Genomic DNA, 16103 nt, shown 5'->3' on the forward strand with positions numbered 1-16103 from the left:
CGGCCACAGCGGGAGGCCAAGCATGGCAGGGACATGCAATCTAACCTCAGTTCCTACCAGGTGCCTGCGCTGGGGGCACAGGACGGAGGAGCAGCCATCGCCCTCCAGCGCCCAAGCTGGTGGAGAAATAGGGCTGCAGGCCGTCCAAAAGGCCGAGTCAACACTCAACCCCTCCTTCACCCCCAAGACGTGCGCTCCAGGAAGGTCAGAGAGCCCAGAGTTCAGAAGCGAAAGAGAGATTCTTACGGCCTCAGGGTCAAGGAGACGTGAACGGGAAAAGGGCCTGGATGTGAGGTGACAGGAACGAGGGTGGGCGAGTCTGGTCAGGAGACGTGGGAGAGAAGGGTGGACACACAGAGCCATCCTCCTCGGGCCTGATGGACCTGCCCTCTGCCGGCCCCCGTCCATGAACACAGAGTTTTCTGATGCCATGCGACCTGGCCAGTGCAGCCTGAGGGAGGCTGGCGGGGAGGGGGCAGCAGGGACAGAGTCGACCCCACCATCTGCTCTCAAAGGTGCCTATGTGTCTGTCACTGGGACCTGACCAACTACACGTGTGTGTGCTGGGCGCCCCCCAGGACACCACGATGAGCCAGGTGTGCAGTACCGGGGAGGGGGTCCAGGCGGAGCTGCCCCCAGCCCCCAAGGCAGGCACAGCCACCTTCCTGCACGCGGCCCGCACCTCCCTGGGGAAACTGGTCCCGCCCGTGAGGCTGGCCACCCGTGCTGTGAGCCAGTGCTGCCAGCTTCCGATCAGCTAGAAGTTCTGAATCAAATACTAACAGACAGAATCAGCAACGTTGGAAGACTAATAATGCACAGCACCTCACCGAGGTTCATCCCTGGAACAGGTGAGTAATTTAACTCTGTCCACGCGATGAACAAATGAAAGGAGAAACCCAATTATCACACAAAAAGTAACAATACGATGTGTTCTGTGTGACAGGCACAGTCCTCCCCACAGCCCCGCGGAGGCCCCACCCCACGTCACAGGTGGGGCGCGGGGCAGGGAGCTACGACCTCACAGCAGGGACGTGGGGAACGGGGCTCAGCCCGAGGACCTTCACGCTGCAGGTGCTGGGAGGCACTGCTCACACCTGTGCGGCCGTCCCTGGTCAAAGTGGGCAGACAAAACACCTCAAGTAAGGTCAAGGTCAGTGACCCCAGAAAGCGAAGCACTGGTTTTAAGCCCATGCCTTGGGGACCATTTTGTACTAGGGGGTTCCAGCTTTTTATAACAAAGGGACATAGATGGTAATTTATACCAAGAAAAATGGGAATCAGAGAATGATTTTAGATAACCACGACACAAGACACTTCTGAGGAGAACTAAAACGCAGCGCTCAGGAAGGAAAAGGCAGGTGGGGGCTGCCTCTGCTCCCTCAGGGCGCCCGTCACAGGCAGGAGCACACTCCTTCCCTTATTAACGTGGGGCCCGGAAAGAGACCTCAGCCCCCGCTCCTGCGCCTGCTGGGGGGGCGGCCCTGGGTGCAGGCTTGCGCCCTGGGCAGGAGGTGTGGCTGAGTCCATCCAGGATCACCCGGAAAAAGCCCCCAGAGAAGTGCTCCAGAGCCGCCCTTCCTCTCTGGACCAGGGCTTTGGGGGGGGGGGCCCGTCCTGGGAATCCCGCCTCCCACGAGCTTATTCGAGGAGGCCGCCCCCCACCCCTACGACCCTGCTCGGGGCGGCCCCCACTCCTGCAGTGCTGCCTGGAGGGCAGGCAGGGGGAGTCCCGGGGGGGCGGGAGCAGAGCTGGTGGAGGGCGGCCTCAGGCCCCGCTGACAGGGGAATCTGCGTCCTGGAGGGACGCTGACGGCAGGAGGCAGGAGGCAGGAGGCCTGGGGAGAGAAGGCCCAGAAACACGAGGAAGCGGCCCTCCCAGGAGCCGGGCCCCCTCCCAGGTGGTGTCTTCACAGGGATGCCCAGGTGAGGGTGCCCCAGGTGAGGGCAATGGGGTCCTCTTATCCAGATGGCGGCTTCTCTGTCCTGAAGGGACACAGGTTCCCCAGGCCTCCAGACAGAAGCAGCACCACGGGCAGAATCGCCCCTGCGAGGCCCCCGCCCCCAGCAGATGCTCCCAGGATCTAATCCCCCAGCTTCGATCCTCCACCACCCGTTAATCCCGCAAGCGTGCACAGCCAGTGGGAGTCCCTCCCTAGAAGCCTGGGTGTATTCCCCTGAGCGTGTGCCCGGGGGTGGGGGGGCACTGGCCGGGGAGGGCACGCGGGCTTGGGTCCCCACCTCCCCAGACGCACAATGGCAGATCTGTCTGGGCACAAAGCACGCAGGTAACCTGGCAGAACAACCGAGTGGGGCCTAGTTTCCCAACCTGGTCCTGCCGCGTTCTGCGGGGAAGAAGCGGTCACAGGGCTCCACGAGACGAGGACGTGTGGCGGCAGGACCAGAAACTGCGGTGGGGTCTCCCGGTTTCCTCAGCACCCGGCCGGGGCGGGGGCTGCGCTGGGGCAGGGGACGGGGTGGGGGCGTGGGCAAGCCTCTGTGCCAGGCGGTCGGCTGGCAGGCGCTGTGCACACAGCCAGGGTTCAGGCGGGCAGGAGGACAGGCGCTCTGGAGCCCAGGTGTCACCAGCTGACACCAGCTGTCCAGGCACCCACGTGCCCCCACTGCAGGCTCTGGGGCAATTTAATTTAAACCTCAGAAAGTCGAAGAAACACGTTTCTTGGTCACCCAGACAAGTGACTTTTAAAAGATTTGTTTGTAATAACAGCGGAATCCTTTTAAAAACCTAAAAAAACAGAATAAAAGGGGAAAACAGAGGGTGGCAGAGTGGCCCCTGCTGAGGGGCAAGTTGGGGGGGCGACCCGCGCAGCTGGGACACCGGACCCCAGGGGCCCTGAGGAGCCTGCCTCAGTGCAGCCCTGAACCCCACCCCCAGCCCCCGGGAGGGTCGCCATCGCTGGGCCTGGTGAGCATCTCTAGACGGACACCCAGGACCTTTGGTTTTGCATCAATGCGACAGCACGTGTTCTCGACTGGACTTCATGGTGCGGAGGGGGAGGCTGTGAAGCAGGCACATCTTAAATCACAGCTGCCAGGGGTGTGGCCGCCACCCACGAGGGACAACCCACGTCGGGGCTGAGCCCGGCCAGACCCGCGCTGCCCTCCTGTGCCCAACACGCACTTTGGGGGAGGCATCCCCCCTCCCCAGTGCCGACCCTGAGGTCGCCTGAGCTCCATGTCTGCCCTCCCTGTGTTGATGGGGCTCCACCCGTGAACACAGTCACACGAGGCTGACCCTTCTGTCACTGGGCATCGGCCCAGTTCGGGGTGAGGACCGCGTTCAGCCCCATGGGGACGTGGCCCTGGGGGGCTGTCCTCCCCGGCCCGCCGCCCTCAGGCCTGCAGCGCGCCCGGCTCCTCCCTCAGGCACGACTCCGCGCTGTCCTGCTCCCCCAGCGCTGCCCGCTTACTGTGGCCGCCTGTCCGTCCTGGTCCCGGCGTGGCTGGCCGCGGGCTGTTGCCCAGCTGCTGCTGCTGCTGCCGCAACCCCAGGTGCCCGGCCGCGCTCAGGCGTGTGACTCCGTCTGCGCCTGCGGGACGTGTGCCTGCTGAGGGCCGGGCCCGGAAAAGACCGTCCGTCTTCCATGAACCTTTCAGCTCGTTACCTGGTCTCGGGGACATCTGTGTTTGGTGTCCAGCTTTTTAAAATAAATACCCGATGGACCCAACACCATTTGTCAAATAGTCCCTCTGCTCCCACTGATTCAAACACCGCATTTATTAAAGTGAACAAAACAGAACCCCCCCCAAGACGTGTCTCCTCCACGTTGGTTGCTGAGGCTCTGCGGCTCGCCCAGCAGTGGGTTCTGAGACAGGCTGCCCTTCCTCTCCTTTCCTGCCTTCTTCTGGATTGTTTTGAATGATGCACCCCTCCCCCCGCCCCCAGCACCTCAGTGTGGGGGCCGCACGCTCAGGAGTGAGACCCTCCTCAGGAGAAGGGCCTCTGTCTCTCTGGGCTCCGCATCTGCTCCCGGCTGTCCCGAGTTGCCTGGACACGACAGTGCCCTGCGTCCCCGGCATCCTGTCCTCCTGCCCCGACCGCCCGGCAGAAGGCCCGGGGCCACCCTTCCTGGCCCCTCTCCCCGCCCCTCCTCCAGCCCCTTCCCTTCGGGCTTCTGTGGGGCGCTGGGCTGGCAGTGGGGCGCTGGGCGCTGTCAGCAATGCCATTAGCAGTGGGGTCTCCAGGCAGAAAGGGCACTGACGGAGCAGCCTGTGGCCAACTCAAAAGAGACGCTGAGGTGCCCGGGTCACACGTGTGTCAAACTTGAAACACACCACGAGGCTCCCATGGTCCAGCTTCACGTCTGACCTGAGGCACAGGTGCCGGCTGGGACCCTCTTATCCCAACTCGGCCCCGCACGCCTGTGTGCGGTGCCCGTGGCTCTCGCACTCATACAGACACCAGTGCCACCCCGAAGGTCTCGGGGATCACGGAACGAGCCCCAGCCCGGAGTTCGGCGAGGGGAAGTAGAGGAGAATGTGCCTCTGCAGAGAGTTCTCGGGGGCGGCGGTCCAGGACCCCCTCGGAGAGCCACGGCCGGCACTGTTCACGCACACAGCGCAGCCGACACTCAAAGATGGAAACCGCTGCCCTCCCTGCGGGGCTGCCCTCCCTTGTGCACCAGCTCGGCCGAGAAGGCCTGGGGCTCCGGGTCACAGCACTGGCGCTGGTCCTTGTGCCCAACCGCTGAAGCCCCCTCCTTGGCCAGGATGAAGACAGCTCTTCAGCAGCGGGTGCTGGGGACCCAAAATCTTCCCGAGGCTGTCGCGCCCTGCGACAGGCGCTTCTTAGCAGGCGGGTTTCTGCCTCCTTCTGCAGGGCCAGAGAGCGCCACCCAAGCCGAGCGCTGCAGGTGGCGGCCGGGGCGCGCAGGAGCCAGCCAGGCCCGGCCCCTCCCGCGGCCCCTGCAGCCCCCTCAGTGAGGCAGGAGGAAAGTGTCGAGTGTCTTCAGGGACGGCCAGGCCCACGTCAGGAGCTCGCGAGGGGCATTCTTCTGAGCGAGAGCTGCTTCTTCTGAGACTGCTATTTCTGGAAAAACGACCTCCCATTCCGCTGATAAATAAGGGAAAGTAAACGCCCCTACCACTGGCCAGCCGCAGGTTGTACTGCCAGTCCTCACGCCCCAGGGCCAGCGAGGGGTGCGGGTTACAGTGTCATGAACACGAGCACGCGTGAACTTGCGACCACACGCGGACGGAGGCTGATCGCCCCCGCCGAGGGGACGCACGTCAGGAGGGACGGGGAGGAGACGGGCTGAAAACTGCACTGACGTCCTGGGCACGCGCCCCAGGCCAAAAGGAAGCATTTAGGACCAGAAGTACAAAAAATATTGAAATGTCCTGCCCTATCTCAATGAAACAGTAGAAAAACCTCCCTCTTCAGGACGGCAAAGCGGGCGAGAGCCCCTGAGAGGCAGCTCATGAGACCCCCTCCGAGGCTGCAGCTGGAGGGCTGGGCGCCACCCGACGCGCCTCTGCTCCTGTAAGGGCTTCCTTTCAAGGAGAGAAAAATCTTATCTTGTTAGCAAGGGTGCAACTCCTATTCTTCACACCTCAAATGTGGAGTAGTTCATAATCTAACGTGCCCATGATCGTGTCTGTGGACTTGCCCGTGGACCCGCGTTTCCTGGAAAGCCAGTTAGGACACAAACTTTAAATATTTTGTTTCTGAAAGGCAAGCCGTTTTCTCCATAGAGCATACCCAAACCAAACAGGACTTTGGTTTCTAGCAAACTACTTCTGGAAACACTTTTTCCCAGAAAATCCAAGAGCAAGTAATTCGTCTAAAGACGGCACCAGCGGCCAGCCCACAACACAGACACTGCAAACACCTTCTGTTCTACTCGTCACCTGTAAAATGCGTCCATCAGAAGTCCTGGACTAATGGAGTACCCCGATTCACTTACAGGACAGGTAAGAAAACGAGATTCTGTTGTCTGCAAGCCACAAAGCACACGTCAGTTTTACAAACACTTTTACAGAACTGTACACCCCACATCTGCCTCGTCACGGAGGAGCCACGTTCCTCTTCCCAGAGACGACAGAACTATGTTATTTCTCAATCCAAGCATCCAGCTCCAAAAGCACACAGTCCCCGCGCACTCACGACACACACACACCAACCCGACGCCCGTGCGTGGACCTCACGGTGCTTGGTGCTTTCAGCAGGTGGAAGCCAATGGCTCACCTCTCGTGTCCAAGGTCGCATGCTCAGACACAGGCGCTGGTCCACCGAGGGCGCGGGCCCCAGCCCCGGGGACAACCAGCATCTCCGAGAGCCAGAATCCTGCTCCCACCCCTACCGAGGAGCACTGGCTACTGGCACCTGAAGATCACACGTCCCTTTTCTGCACAACACCTCTTTAACATGACCACGTTAGCAACAGTCAACCTTCTCCTCACAAAGCAGCCATGTTGTCAGAACTGAGGACCTGATGCGAACAGCATCACGCAAACGTCTGGAACGCCTGGCAAGGCTCCCACGGCCCCACTCTGGCCGGCGCAGGGCAGGGCTGCAGCGGGCCCTCCCACGCGCCCCCCGACAGCTCGGGCGGCCCTGGACGCGTCGGGCTCCGCGTGGCCTCAGCCCCTCTCCTGGCCGTGCAGCCTCACCGGGCCGCAGCAGCCCCTTACCTCAGAACAAAGCCACTCCGCGAGGTCGGGCAGGGCCGGAGGGACGTGGCTCTCAGACAGATGGTCACCCTCCCCGTTTAGAGGAGAGGAAAGTGCTAAAGGAGAAAAATTAGAGTGGGGTTTTGTTCTAAACCAAAGGAGGCTGCAGAGCCTATTGGCCTCAGGTTGGAAACCTCGTGACATGGGACCAGGCACACGTGACCTACTTTTCGCCCAGCTCCCCTCGTTCCATTGGAGGGGTGCGCCGGGCGGATGCTGTCGCTTCAGTGACTCCTTCCCCCGACAGGGCCACCGCACAGATCGGCGTGCCTGCGGGACATCGGCCGCAGCAGCTAAGCCCTGGGAGGAGGGGGGCCGCAGCTCTGCAGACCCGAGTGGCCGCGGCCGCAGCCTGCCGTCTGCCCGCAGACGGGTGCCCGGAGCTAGTCCTCACCAGGACGAGGCGCCCGAAAGGGCACCCGGTGCAAGCTGTCCTTCCCCCGCTTTCTCCTGGTTGTGGCCGAGAGTGTGCAGGCACGGCCTGAGAGCCAGTGCGCACCAGCTGGGCACTGCCGTGTGCGTGCACGCCGAGAGCAAGCCTGGCGGCGGGCGCTGGTCTGGGCGGAGAGACGGACGGGCCCCCGGGCCTGCGAGGGGACGTGGGGAACGCAGCTGCCCCCTCAGAACGGGCACCTGCCGCCGAGCACGAGAAGGCCACCCTTTGCCCAGGCATCGCCCCCTCCCTCGCCACCTCACACGAGATCAGGTGCAGGCAAAGGGGGAAGAGCACCTAGCAGGCAGTGGCGGCACTCGGGTGCCGAGCGGGCTCGCTGGCGGGGGGTCGAGCACGCGCCGGGCAGGATGGCGTCGGCGCCCGCTGGGAGGGCCAGAGCGCACGGCCCTTTCTGATGCCGACACAGGTGCCTGGAGGAGGGGGAGGCCGCAGGTCCACTGCCCACGACAGCCTGATGGCTTGTTACAGGAAAAGGGGAAACACACGTGTGCAAACCCTGTAACATCGCCTCCCAGAAAGACCAGCAGTCGCAGCGGCGTGTTCTGAGGGCGACCGGTTCACACTCCTTTTCCGTAGGCGCGTGTCATTGTATTTTTTAACAGAAATAGGACCAAGCCACCCACATTTGTCCTGTTTTTCTCACTTGACACTGTACGTGAAGTATTTTTCTACATCATTATATTAAGTCTACACGGTAGTGATCAAATCCCCCATGTAATCTATTCTACGCATAAAATGCTATGCGTGTAATTCTATGCATTTTCAGGCATGAGAACACAGCTGGCTGCAATCACTGAGCCCCGGGTTCTGAACGGTTGCGTCAAACAAGCCTTCGCCGATAATCTCTGGGAGGACCTCTTTCTGTCCCTGTCTTACTGCCTTGGACTGTTCTTTGTGGATATCACTCTGGGTCAAGGGACACGCATGCCTGAAGCCCTGGCCTGTGGTGACAAAGCAGCCCCTGTGCTACCCGAGCGCCGAGTCCTGGGGACGCCAGTGTCAGGAGCCCAGCAGGGAGGAGGATGCTAACAGCCCCGCCGTGCGCCCTGCGCTGCCAGCCCAGCCAGTGCTCGCGGCAGCTCTTTCCCGGGCAGAGAGGGAAGCACCGTCGCTCCCGGCGCATTCACAGTCTTAAAGCAGCGGCCACCTAGGGCCCGGCTCTTGGCCACCGAGGGCGCTGGGGAGAACTGGGCCCTGGCCTTGGGTCTGGTGAGGGGAGCTGAGAGCAGGGTGGGGGCTGACCTTGAAGACGTGACGAGGAAGGAAGAGTGAGCAGAGGGGCTCGAAGGAACAGAGTCATGGGCAGAGAAGGAGCCGGGGGCCTGGGGGCATAAAGGAGGGGTGGCTGGAGGTCGAGGGGACCCGGGGCGCCGGGCTGACAAGCCAACACACAGCAGAAAGCTGCTGAGCGGGAGGGACACGGCCATGGCAGAAGGAAACATGACTGCCCGCTATTTAGGGTGCAGGGCACAGGGACCCACGGCCGTGAGCACCACCCCTCCTGGCATGGGGGGCTGGCCAGCGCTGGGGCTCAGCGGCTCTGTCCTCATGGGAACAGTTGGTCAGCTGAGAGGATGGCGGTGGGTCTTTTGTCTCTCCGGATGCCACCCCGACCTCTGCAGCCGTGTCCTGCGCCTGACACGAGGCCAGATGCTTGGACCTTGGAGCACACAGGCACCTGCAGATGTGGCTGGGCAGAGGGCTGGGTGGCTGGGGGCAGGCGGGGGGCCTAGTGAGGGGCCGCTGGGCTCCTGCCTTTGGAGCGCTGCAGCTGGCCCAGGGGAGTGGGGGCCTGTCCTCCACACGGCCCCGGAGAATCCCGGGCAGGCAGCCCTGCTTTACATAACTGGCCTCGCCCTTGACCGCAGCCTGGGACGTGCCAGCCGTGTGGAAGGAGCCATTCCATCCGGCTCCTGTCCTGACCCAGAGAGGACGTCGAATGACCTGTCACTGCCATTCACGCAAACAGGCACCTGGAGGTTGAAATGGTTTTCCCCTCCTTCCACACAAAGCAAAGGTGAAGACAGCGCAGCAGCAGGCACCCGGAACTGAGCCAGGCTCCACGGGCTGAAGGTGCTGAGCTGCGGTGAGGAAACCAAGCCAGCCAGACAGACCAGGCGGCAGGAGAGAAGCTGGCATGAAGAGGAAGGAAGAAATGTTTCAGAACGCCGGCCCTCGTAACGTTCTGTGACGTTTAAAGATGCACCTGTTTCTCCGACGACCACCTGGGAGACAGGTTAACTCAGAACCTGGACGATGTGTCTGTCGGGCATCTGGGTGGTAAATCCTACAGCTAAAACCAGGTTCTCAGTGGCCACCTTTGTGCCCTAGACGGACAAAGCACGTCGAATGTACTCTAAGGGCTTTGGCAATGGCCGTGTAACACGGACGCGCAGATGAATAAACCAGACCTGGGCTGGAGACCGCCAGGCACGTGGGCTGTGGGAGGAACCTCGGGGCCTCAAAGTACAGGTGAGAAACTGAGGCCAGAGGGCAGCAGCACTGCAGCCTTGGACAGAACTTGGACCTCAGGGTGCTGGGGTGCTCAGCGGCACACAGAACACACCCTCCTGCACACACGCATGCACACCCTCCTGCACACACGCATGCAACCCTCCTGCACACACGTGCGCACCCTCCTGCTGCACACACACGCGCACACCCTCTTGCACACGTGCACGCAGGCTCCTGCACCCACACCCACGTGGCAGGCCAGCCAGCAGAGTTAGCTCGGGGCCCTGCGCAGGGCTGGTCCTCACTTACAGAACGACAGGCCCAGCTCTTCAGACCCCACACCCGGCTTCTTTACAAAATGGTGGGATGAGGCCCTCGGGGGCTAACGCTGGGGAACACTTAGGGGGACACAATTCTAAGGTATCCACGTTCCTCAAAGTTCAAGGGAAAAAGCCACGGAGAAACACTTCTGCCCCAGTTTGGACCTGCTTCTTCAAACTCTAACTCGACTACAGGTGACTTTCAAGAGCCGCCCGGGAACGACGCGCCCGCAGCACCAAGGCCTCGTCTCGGCTTCCTTTCCTTGCTGCGGTCTCCCTCTCGAGGGTCTGTCTTCTCTCCCCAGCGCCGCTCCCAGCTGACAGCACATCACGGAGCGGAGGGTAACACTCAGTGTCGTGCCGCTTGGAACAGCTTCCACCTTCAAGGGCGAGCTTGCCTCTGCCACACACATTCTTGGAAAACACACATGCAAACAAGACAGGTCACAGGCACTCACCTTCCCCCATAAGCAGGCTCTCCGAGTCAGAGCAGGTCCCTGGACGGCATGTGTTCAGATGTGTCGTAAGTCAGAGCATCCCAACCGGAGCTGGTGGCTTGGAGGAGCCCGCTCACCTAAGACACAAAACACGGGGGACGTGAGCTTCCAGGCTGAGACCTCACCTGGCAGGGCTGAGCTTTGACAGAACTGCCGCCCCGCACGCAGAGCAGCCGCGCTCCTTACACACGCGGGTGCGGGGTGCAGGGGTGGCGCCGGAGGCCAGACGGAGCTTCTCACCGGATGCTGCCCTGTGCCTGCCCGAGGAGGCCGCCTTGCAAACACGGAGGCGCCACCCATTTCAAAGATGAGAAGTCCAAGAGAAGTTTTTTGTTAAAGCTGTAAACACTTTTGAGAATCTAAGAGAAACAGTCAACTTTCTACTTACAATATTTAGTAGTTTATATATGTACATACGCTGATTTACAAATAACATTTATGAAATCACACATTAACTTAAACACACTGCCGGCTTCCCTCTTTCACAGCTAGTCTAACCGTGTCATTCAGACCCTTCCATTTCACGTGCAATCTGTCCACGGCATCTCTTCCCAGAATGCGCCATTTTCACCTTGGTCCAAGTTTCCTGACATTTCACTTTCTAAACTCACATTTATTGCCCAAACAGGAAATTTAATCCCCAGGTACAAGAGTGTATTTCCATAACATTCCCCTCTTTGCTGCGTTTTAAGTCTGCTCTTCGGTGCATGCTTATGCCCTCTGCACCTCATGGTTATGGACGTCTTTCCAGGCTTCTTTACAAAGCGTCTGACATTTGGAACTGTGAGGTCATAGCACCAAAAATAATTACAAGCCCGTGTTAAATGTCTCTGTCTTCCTCCGTGTCAGCCAGGTAACCACTTTAGGCAATAAATAACATCCCTGACTGAGTCTATTTCAAACTAACATATCTTGCCTATGTAATGTGTGAGGATCAAAATGATATAAATGAGAAAATACAACACGAAAGGAAACGCCATGAGGGACGGTGCTGAGTACGAGCCTCCCCCTCTCACGGGGGCACACGGTGTCTCAGCTGGGAAGGCACAGCTGGGAAGGACCAGGCTCAGCGTGTTACGGCGCATCAGAGGACCAGAGAGGGGGCACTCATCAGAAAGCCATGGGAGAGTTTTTGGCAACGGTGCCAAGACAAGCCAACGAGAAAAGAACAGTCATTCAACATGTGGTGCTGGGGAAACTGGTATCCACACACCGGAGAATTAACGTAAGCCTCAGTTTATACCACATACAAAACTTAATTTTGAACAGATCAAAGACCTACACTCAAGAGCTAAAACTAAATACTGAAAAAAATCTCCATCACGTTGGACTTGGCAACGATTTCATGGATGTAACACCAAAAAGCACAGGCAACGACAGAAACACAGATAAACTGGACTTCATGAAAATGAAGAATTTTTGTGCAGCAAAAGACACAAACAAGAAAGCGAAAATACAATGCACGTAACAGAGGAAAGTGCCTGCAAACCGAGTACCTGAGAAGGGACTAGTGTTCAGACCACCGCGCGCAGAACTTCTACAGCTCAGCAGTTCAAGAACAATTTAAAAGTACGTGAAGGACTTGAGCACGTCCTTCTCTGAGGCAAGCGCAGAAACGCCCGACATGCACAGGAGAGCAGCTCAGCGCCATCGGCATCAGGGAGTGCGGGGCGGGAGGAGGGGCTCAGGCAGAGCGTGTGCAGGGCGCACGAGGTCCTGGGTCAACCCCCATGCCTCCATTAAAAAAAAAATACAATAAATAAAAATAAAACCTGGTTACCTCCCCCTCAAAGGAAAAACAAAACAAAGATAAAATACTGTGCGTTAAAAAGAAAAAAAATAGAGAAAAAAAGAAAAATGCAAATCAAAACCACAGTGAGACCCCACGTCACACCCACGTAGGATGGCGAAAGTAGTGACAACACTTACAACAGTAACAGCAAGGAGCAACAGACAATAACAAACGTCAGCAAGGACGCGGAGAACTGGACTCTTCAGACGCTGCTGGGGGGACGGAAAGAGGGACAGCCACTGACGGCCTGCAGCTGCTCCCAAGTTAACCCAGGGCTGCCCCGTGACCCAGCCCCCGCGCAGGCCCAGGCCAGGAGAACTGAAGACACCTGTCCGCACCCACACTCGACGGGGAGCTCCCAGCAGCACCGCCCACGGCGGCCAGAAAGTGGCACAACCCAGCGTCCGCCTCCCGAGGACGAATGGACGAACCACGTGTGGGGGACCCTTATATCGGGATGTTGCTCGCCACCAAAGGGAGGAAGCGCTGACGCGGCTGCGACATGGATGAACCTGGAAAAAGCCCGACACAGAAGGTCACAGACGTGTGATCCCACGGGTACTAAACGTCCAGAACAGGCAAACCTGCCAGGACAGAAAGTGGACCAGTGTCCCCAGGGCTAAGGAGAGAGGGAACAGAAGTGACTGATCATGGGCGTGGGTCCTTCAGGGGTGACGAAAGTGTTCTGTAATTAGATCGTGCTGGTGGTTGCACACCTTGCTGAGTAGCTAAAAACTACGAAAATGTGCACTTCTAAAGTGTGAAATTTACACTATACTCAATTAAAAAAAAGGTAATGGTGGGGGGATAAATTGGGAGTTGGGATTAAAAGACACACACCGCTATACATTAAACAGCTGAACAACAAGGCCCTGCTGTGCAGCACACGGAACTATATTCAGCATCTTGTAATAACCTACAATGGAAAAGAGTCTGAAAAAGAATATATCTGTGTGCACACATAATTGAATCAGCTTGCTGTACACGCGAACCGAACACAACATTGTAAATCAACCATACTTCAATTAAAACAAAACAAAGGTGGTAAATACTCAAAAGTTTGGAAAAGGAACGGAAGAAATCTCGTATTAAGCATCACAGAATTAGTGCGCGTTTACTCCACCCTTACAGAAACAGCACCAAAGTGACATACAACATAAAGCGGCACAAACCCACAAGCACTGAGCAGCGAGGACAACCAACAAGCACTGTCAACACGAGACCAGGGCCTGGGACGTGGGTGGACACGCAGTGAGCGAGAAGCAGAGACACCGAAGCTGAAGCCTCTGCCAGGCGGGGCCGCCGGGGAGGGGGGGGGGCAATGCTAGGAGGAGCAGAGCCTGGGGCCCAGGTGGCTGCGCGGGGGGGGGGGGGGTGAAAACAGGAGCAACAGCTCACACTGTCTGTGAGGGAGCGTTAGGGCCCCAGTGCCCGGCACCCATGGCCAACCGGAGGCTCCGTCTCAGAAGAGGGAGACACTTAGGACCTGAAACGCCAGCATTAACACAGGAGCCCTGCGTGGAGGGAAACAGCAGGAGCCTGAGACCTTGCGCCCCTTCTCCCCAGAGGCTCTCCCCGAAGACAAGACCACCTCTCTTAGTAAGTCACATAAACTAGAAATAGTGCAGACCACAGTTTCTGATGACAACACAAGAAACCAGAAATAAGCTAACCGAAGAACATTCTATTGAAATTTACATCATTTCAGAAACACGTGAAGGGAATCAGTTTACTAAATACGTAGCCCCGTGTCACTAAATTTGGTAGGAAGCACCAGGGGGCCAGAAGCCCGGCAGGGGGTGTGCCACACAGACTCAGCGCAAGGAGCCACTTCTCCCAACGTCACCAACAGCCCCGCAGGGTGAGATGGGAGTGAGGGGCCGTCTCGGGAGGAAAGGCTCTGCGTTCTCTTTTCAAAACTCCTCCCGTGTTAGGAAGCGAGGCCGCAGAGGAGAGAGCATGTGGCCCGCAATCCCCTTCCCCTCTCTCGTTCTCCGGCCTCCGCGGCAGCATGACCCACTTAGTCACAGCAGGAGCAGTGGTTCTCAGCGCCCTGCTGAACAGGCCGCCACCACGAATCCGTTTCAAAGGACGGCGCCCAAGGCGGGAGCATCCCCTCTGCCCGGTCCCGGTCCAGACCAAAGCAGCCCAGCGCGCTCTGAGCCCCGCACACGCACCCCGCATGCGCTTAGATGGGCGGACACGCGCAAGTGCGTGTGGGCAGAGCAGCTCCCAGCGAGGCCCGGGGCCTGCAGGCCGGGCTGCACCCGGAGGCTGGAGACGCGCGGCAGCGGTAGCAGCAGCAGCGGGCTGTCCCTGCTCCGCTGGCGGCGGGGGGAGGGGGGGGGCCCTGCAGGCCACTTTAAGAAGGAAGTTTGCGGAAGGCAGGGCTGTGAGGGGGCTTGGATAAATCATGATGTTTTACCGCCAGCAGTTAGTCTGGCTGGGGGCGCGGAGTCCAGGCTGAACGTGAGAAGCCAGGAGAGAGTTCAGGAGATGCTGCGATAATCCGGGGAAGGGAGGGTTTATGCACAGTCAAGGGGGGCCTCGGCGCCTGCAGAGCCCGCCAGGGGTTAATCCGAGGAGCGAGGCCCGGGCCAGACCAACAGCGCCCATCTGGCGGGGTCATCCCACCTCCTGTCACGGTTCACACCAGGACAGTGAAAGCAGAGGGAGATGCCCTGTGTGTGTGTGTGTGCGTGTGTGCACAAACCCACACCTGACATTCTCCTAAAGCTCTCAGAGAACGAAACCCAAATTGACAATGTTCTAACTCGTAATGCAAATTTCCACAAATTTTGAAGACATGCAATCAACAGACCATGCTTTCCACCCACGAGGCAATTAAATTAGAAATCAGCAGCAAAAGATGACTTTATAATTCTCCTGGACATAACACTTCTTAAATGCCTCTAAATAAGAAATGGAGGGGAAGAACATAATGAACTCAGGAAATCACTCGACCTCAACGCCACCAAGAGTACCGCATGGCAAAACGCGCAGCCCTCAGCTGCAGGGGAACTCGCGGGGAAACTCACAGCTTTTAAACGCCTAGAGCAGGAGCAAAGAAGGCCAGAACATTAGCGAATAGAAAATCCGATTTGAGAAGGTAGGGAAACAACAGGAAGCACCCACAGCAGACGGGAAGGTGGTATCGTTAATAAGGAGCAGCTCAGAAGTTATGACAGAAGCCAGCTGTGAAGAGAAACAAATACAAAATTTGGTTCTTCAAAAAGGGTCCCAAAATACACACCCTCTGATGACACTGACCAAGAACAGTCAGGACGGGACAGGTGACTCGAGCAACTGAAAGGAAGCCCAGGGCTTCTGGTTCGGGATGAGAAGCAGCAGGCGTGTTTCTCCCTACACTCCTGCTGAGCACAACTAAAACCCGGGTTAACCAGGAAACACGTGTAAGAAAACCTGGGAAGGTGGACAGCAGGTGGCCTGGACGGGCTCTCAGGCGTGAAGGCTGACACAGCAGTGAGGTCACCATTGTGGTTTTTTATGTTTCCCTCCTATTTATTCCAAACTGGTCACTGGAGAAGCCTGCAACTGAAAATGCCAACGTGTACTAGAAAAGAGCAAATCTGACTCCATGTTGGATCTGGCCCTTTGGCTTTAACCCTGTGCCCTGCTTCCTAGGCTTGGTCGTGCTGGCTGCACCTTTTGTAAAAGAGTGCTGCCTAGAGCCTGGAATACACAGAAGCCCATTCTCCAGGTTCTGACCTTTAAGGATATTAACGCTTTTTCCTTCATTTAAAGACAAGCTGCAGAACAGAAAGGTGGCTTTGTTGGAGACTTACAGGGACACCACGACCTAACCCTCGTGGACGGCTGCAAGAACAAAGGGTTCAAGAACAAAGAATTCCTACACCAAGAAGTTTGCAGCC

The 16103-nt window shown here is 58.3% G+C and overlaps 1 protein-coding gene across 9 annotated transcripts in view; it reads right to left on the reverse strand.

Annotated features, from left to right (window-relative positions):
• PCBP3 (poly(rC) binding protein 3) overlaps positions 1-16103 on the reverse strand; it is a 184819-nt gene that overhangs the window by 38653 nt on the left and 130063 nt on the right. For 7 of the 9 annotated variants that reach the window (XM_074375599.1, XM_074375553.1, XM_074375461.1 and 4 more), the window contains 2 exons: positions 10380-10495; positions 3432-3551 (listed from right to left, as the gene is read on the reverse strand). In XM_074375599.1, the coding sequence (XP_074231700.1) occupies positions 3432-3551; positions 10380-10389 (130 nt within the window). In that variant the 5' untranslated portion in view covers positions 10390-10495. The remainder of the gene's footprint in view (positions 1-3431; positions 3552-10379; positions 10496-16103) is intronic. The other 2 variants (XM_074375767.1, XM_074375689.1) reach the window with 1 other exon arrangement.

The sequence above is a fragment of the Camelus bactrianus genome, chromosome 1 (genome assembly GCF_048773025.1).
Source record: "Camelus bactrianus isolate YW-2024 breed Bactrian camel chromosome 1, ASM4877302v1, whole genome shotgun sequence".
NCBI lineage: Eukaryota > Metazoa > Chordata > Mammalia > Artiodactyla > Camelidae > Camelus > Camelus bactrianus.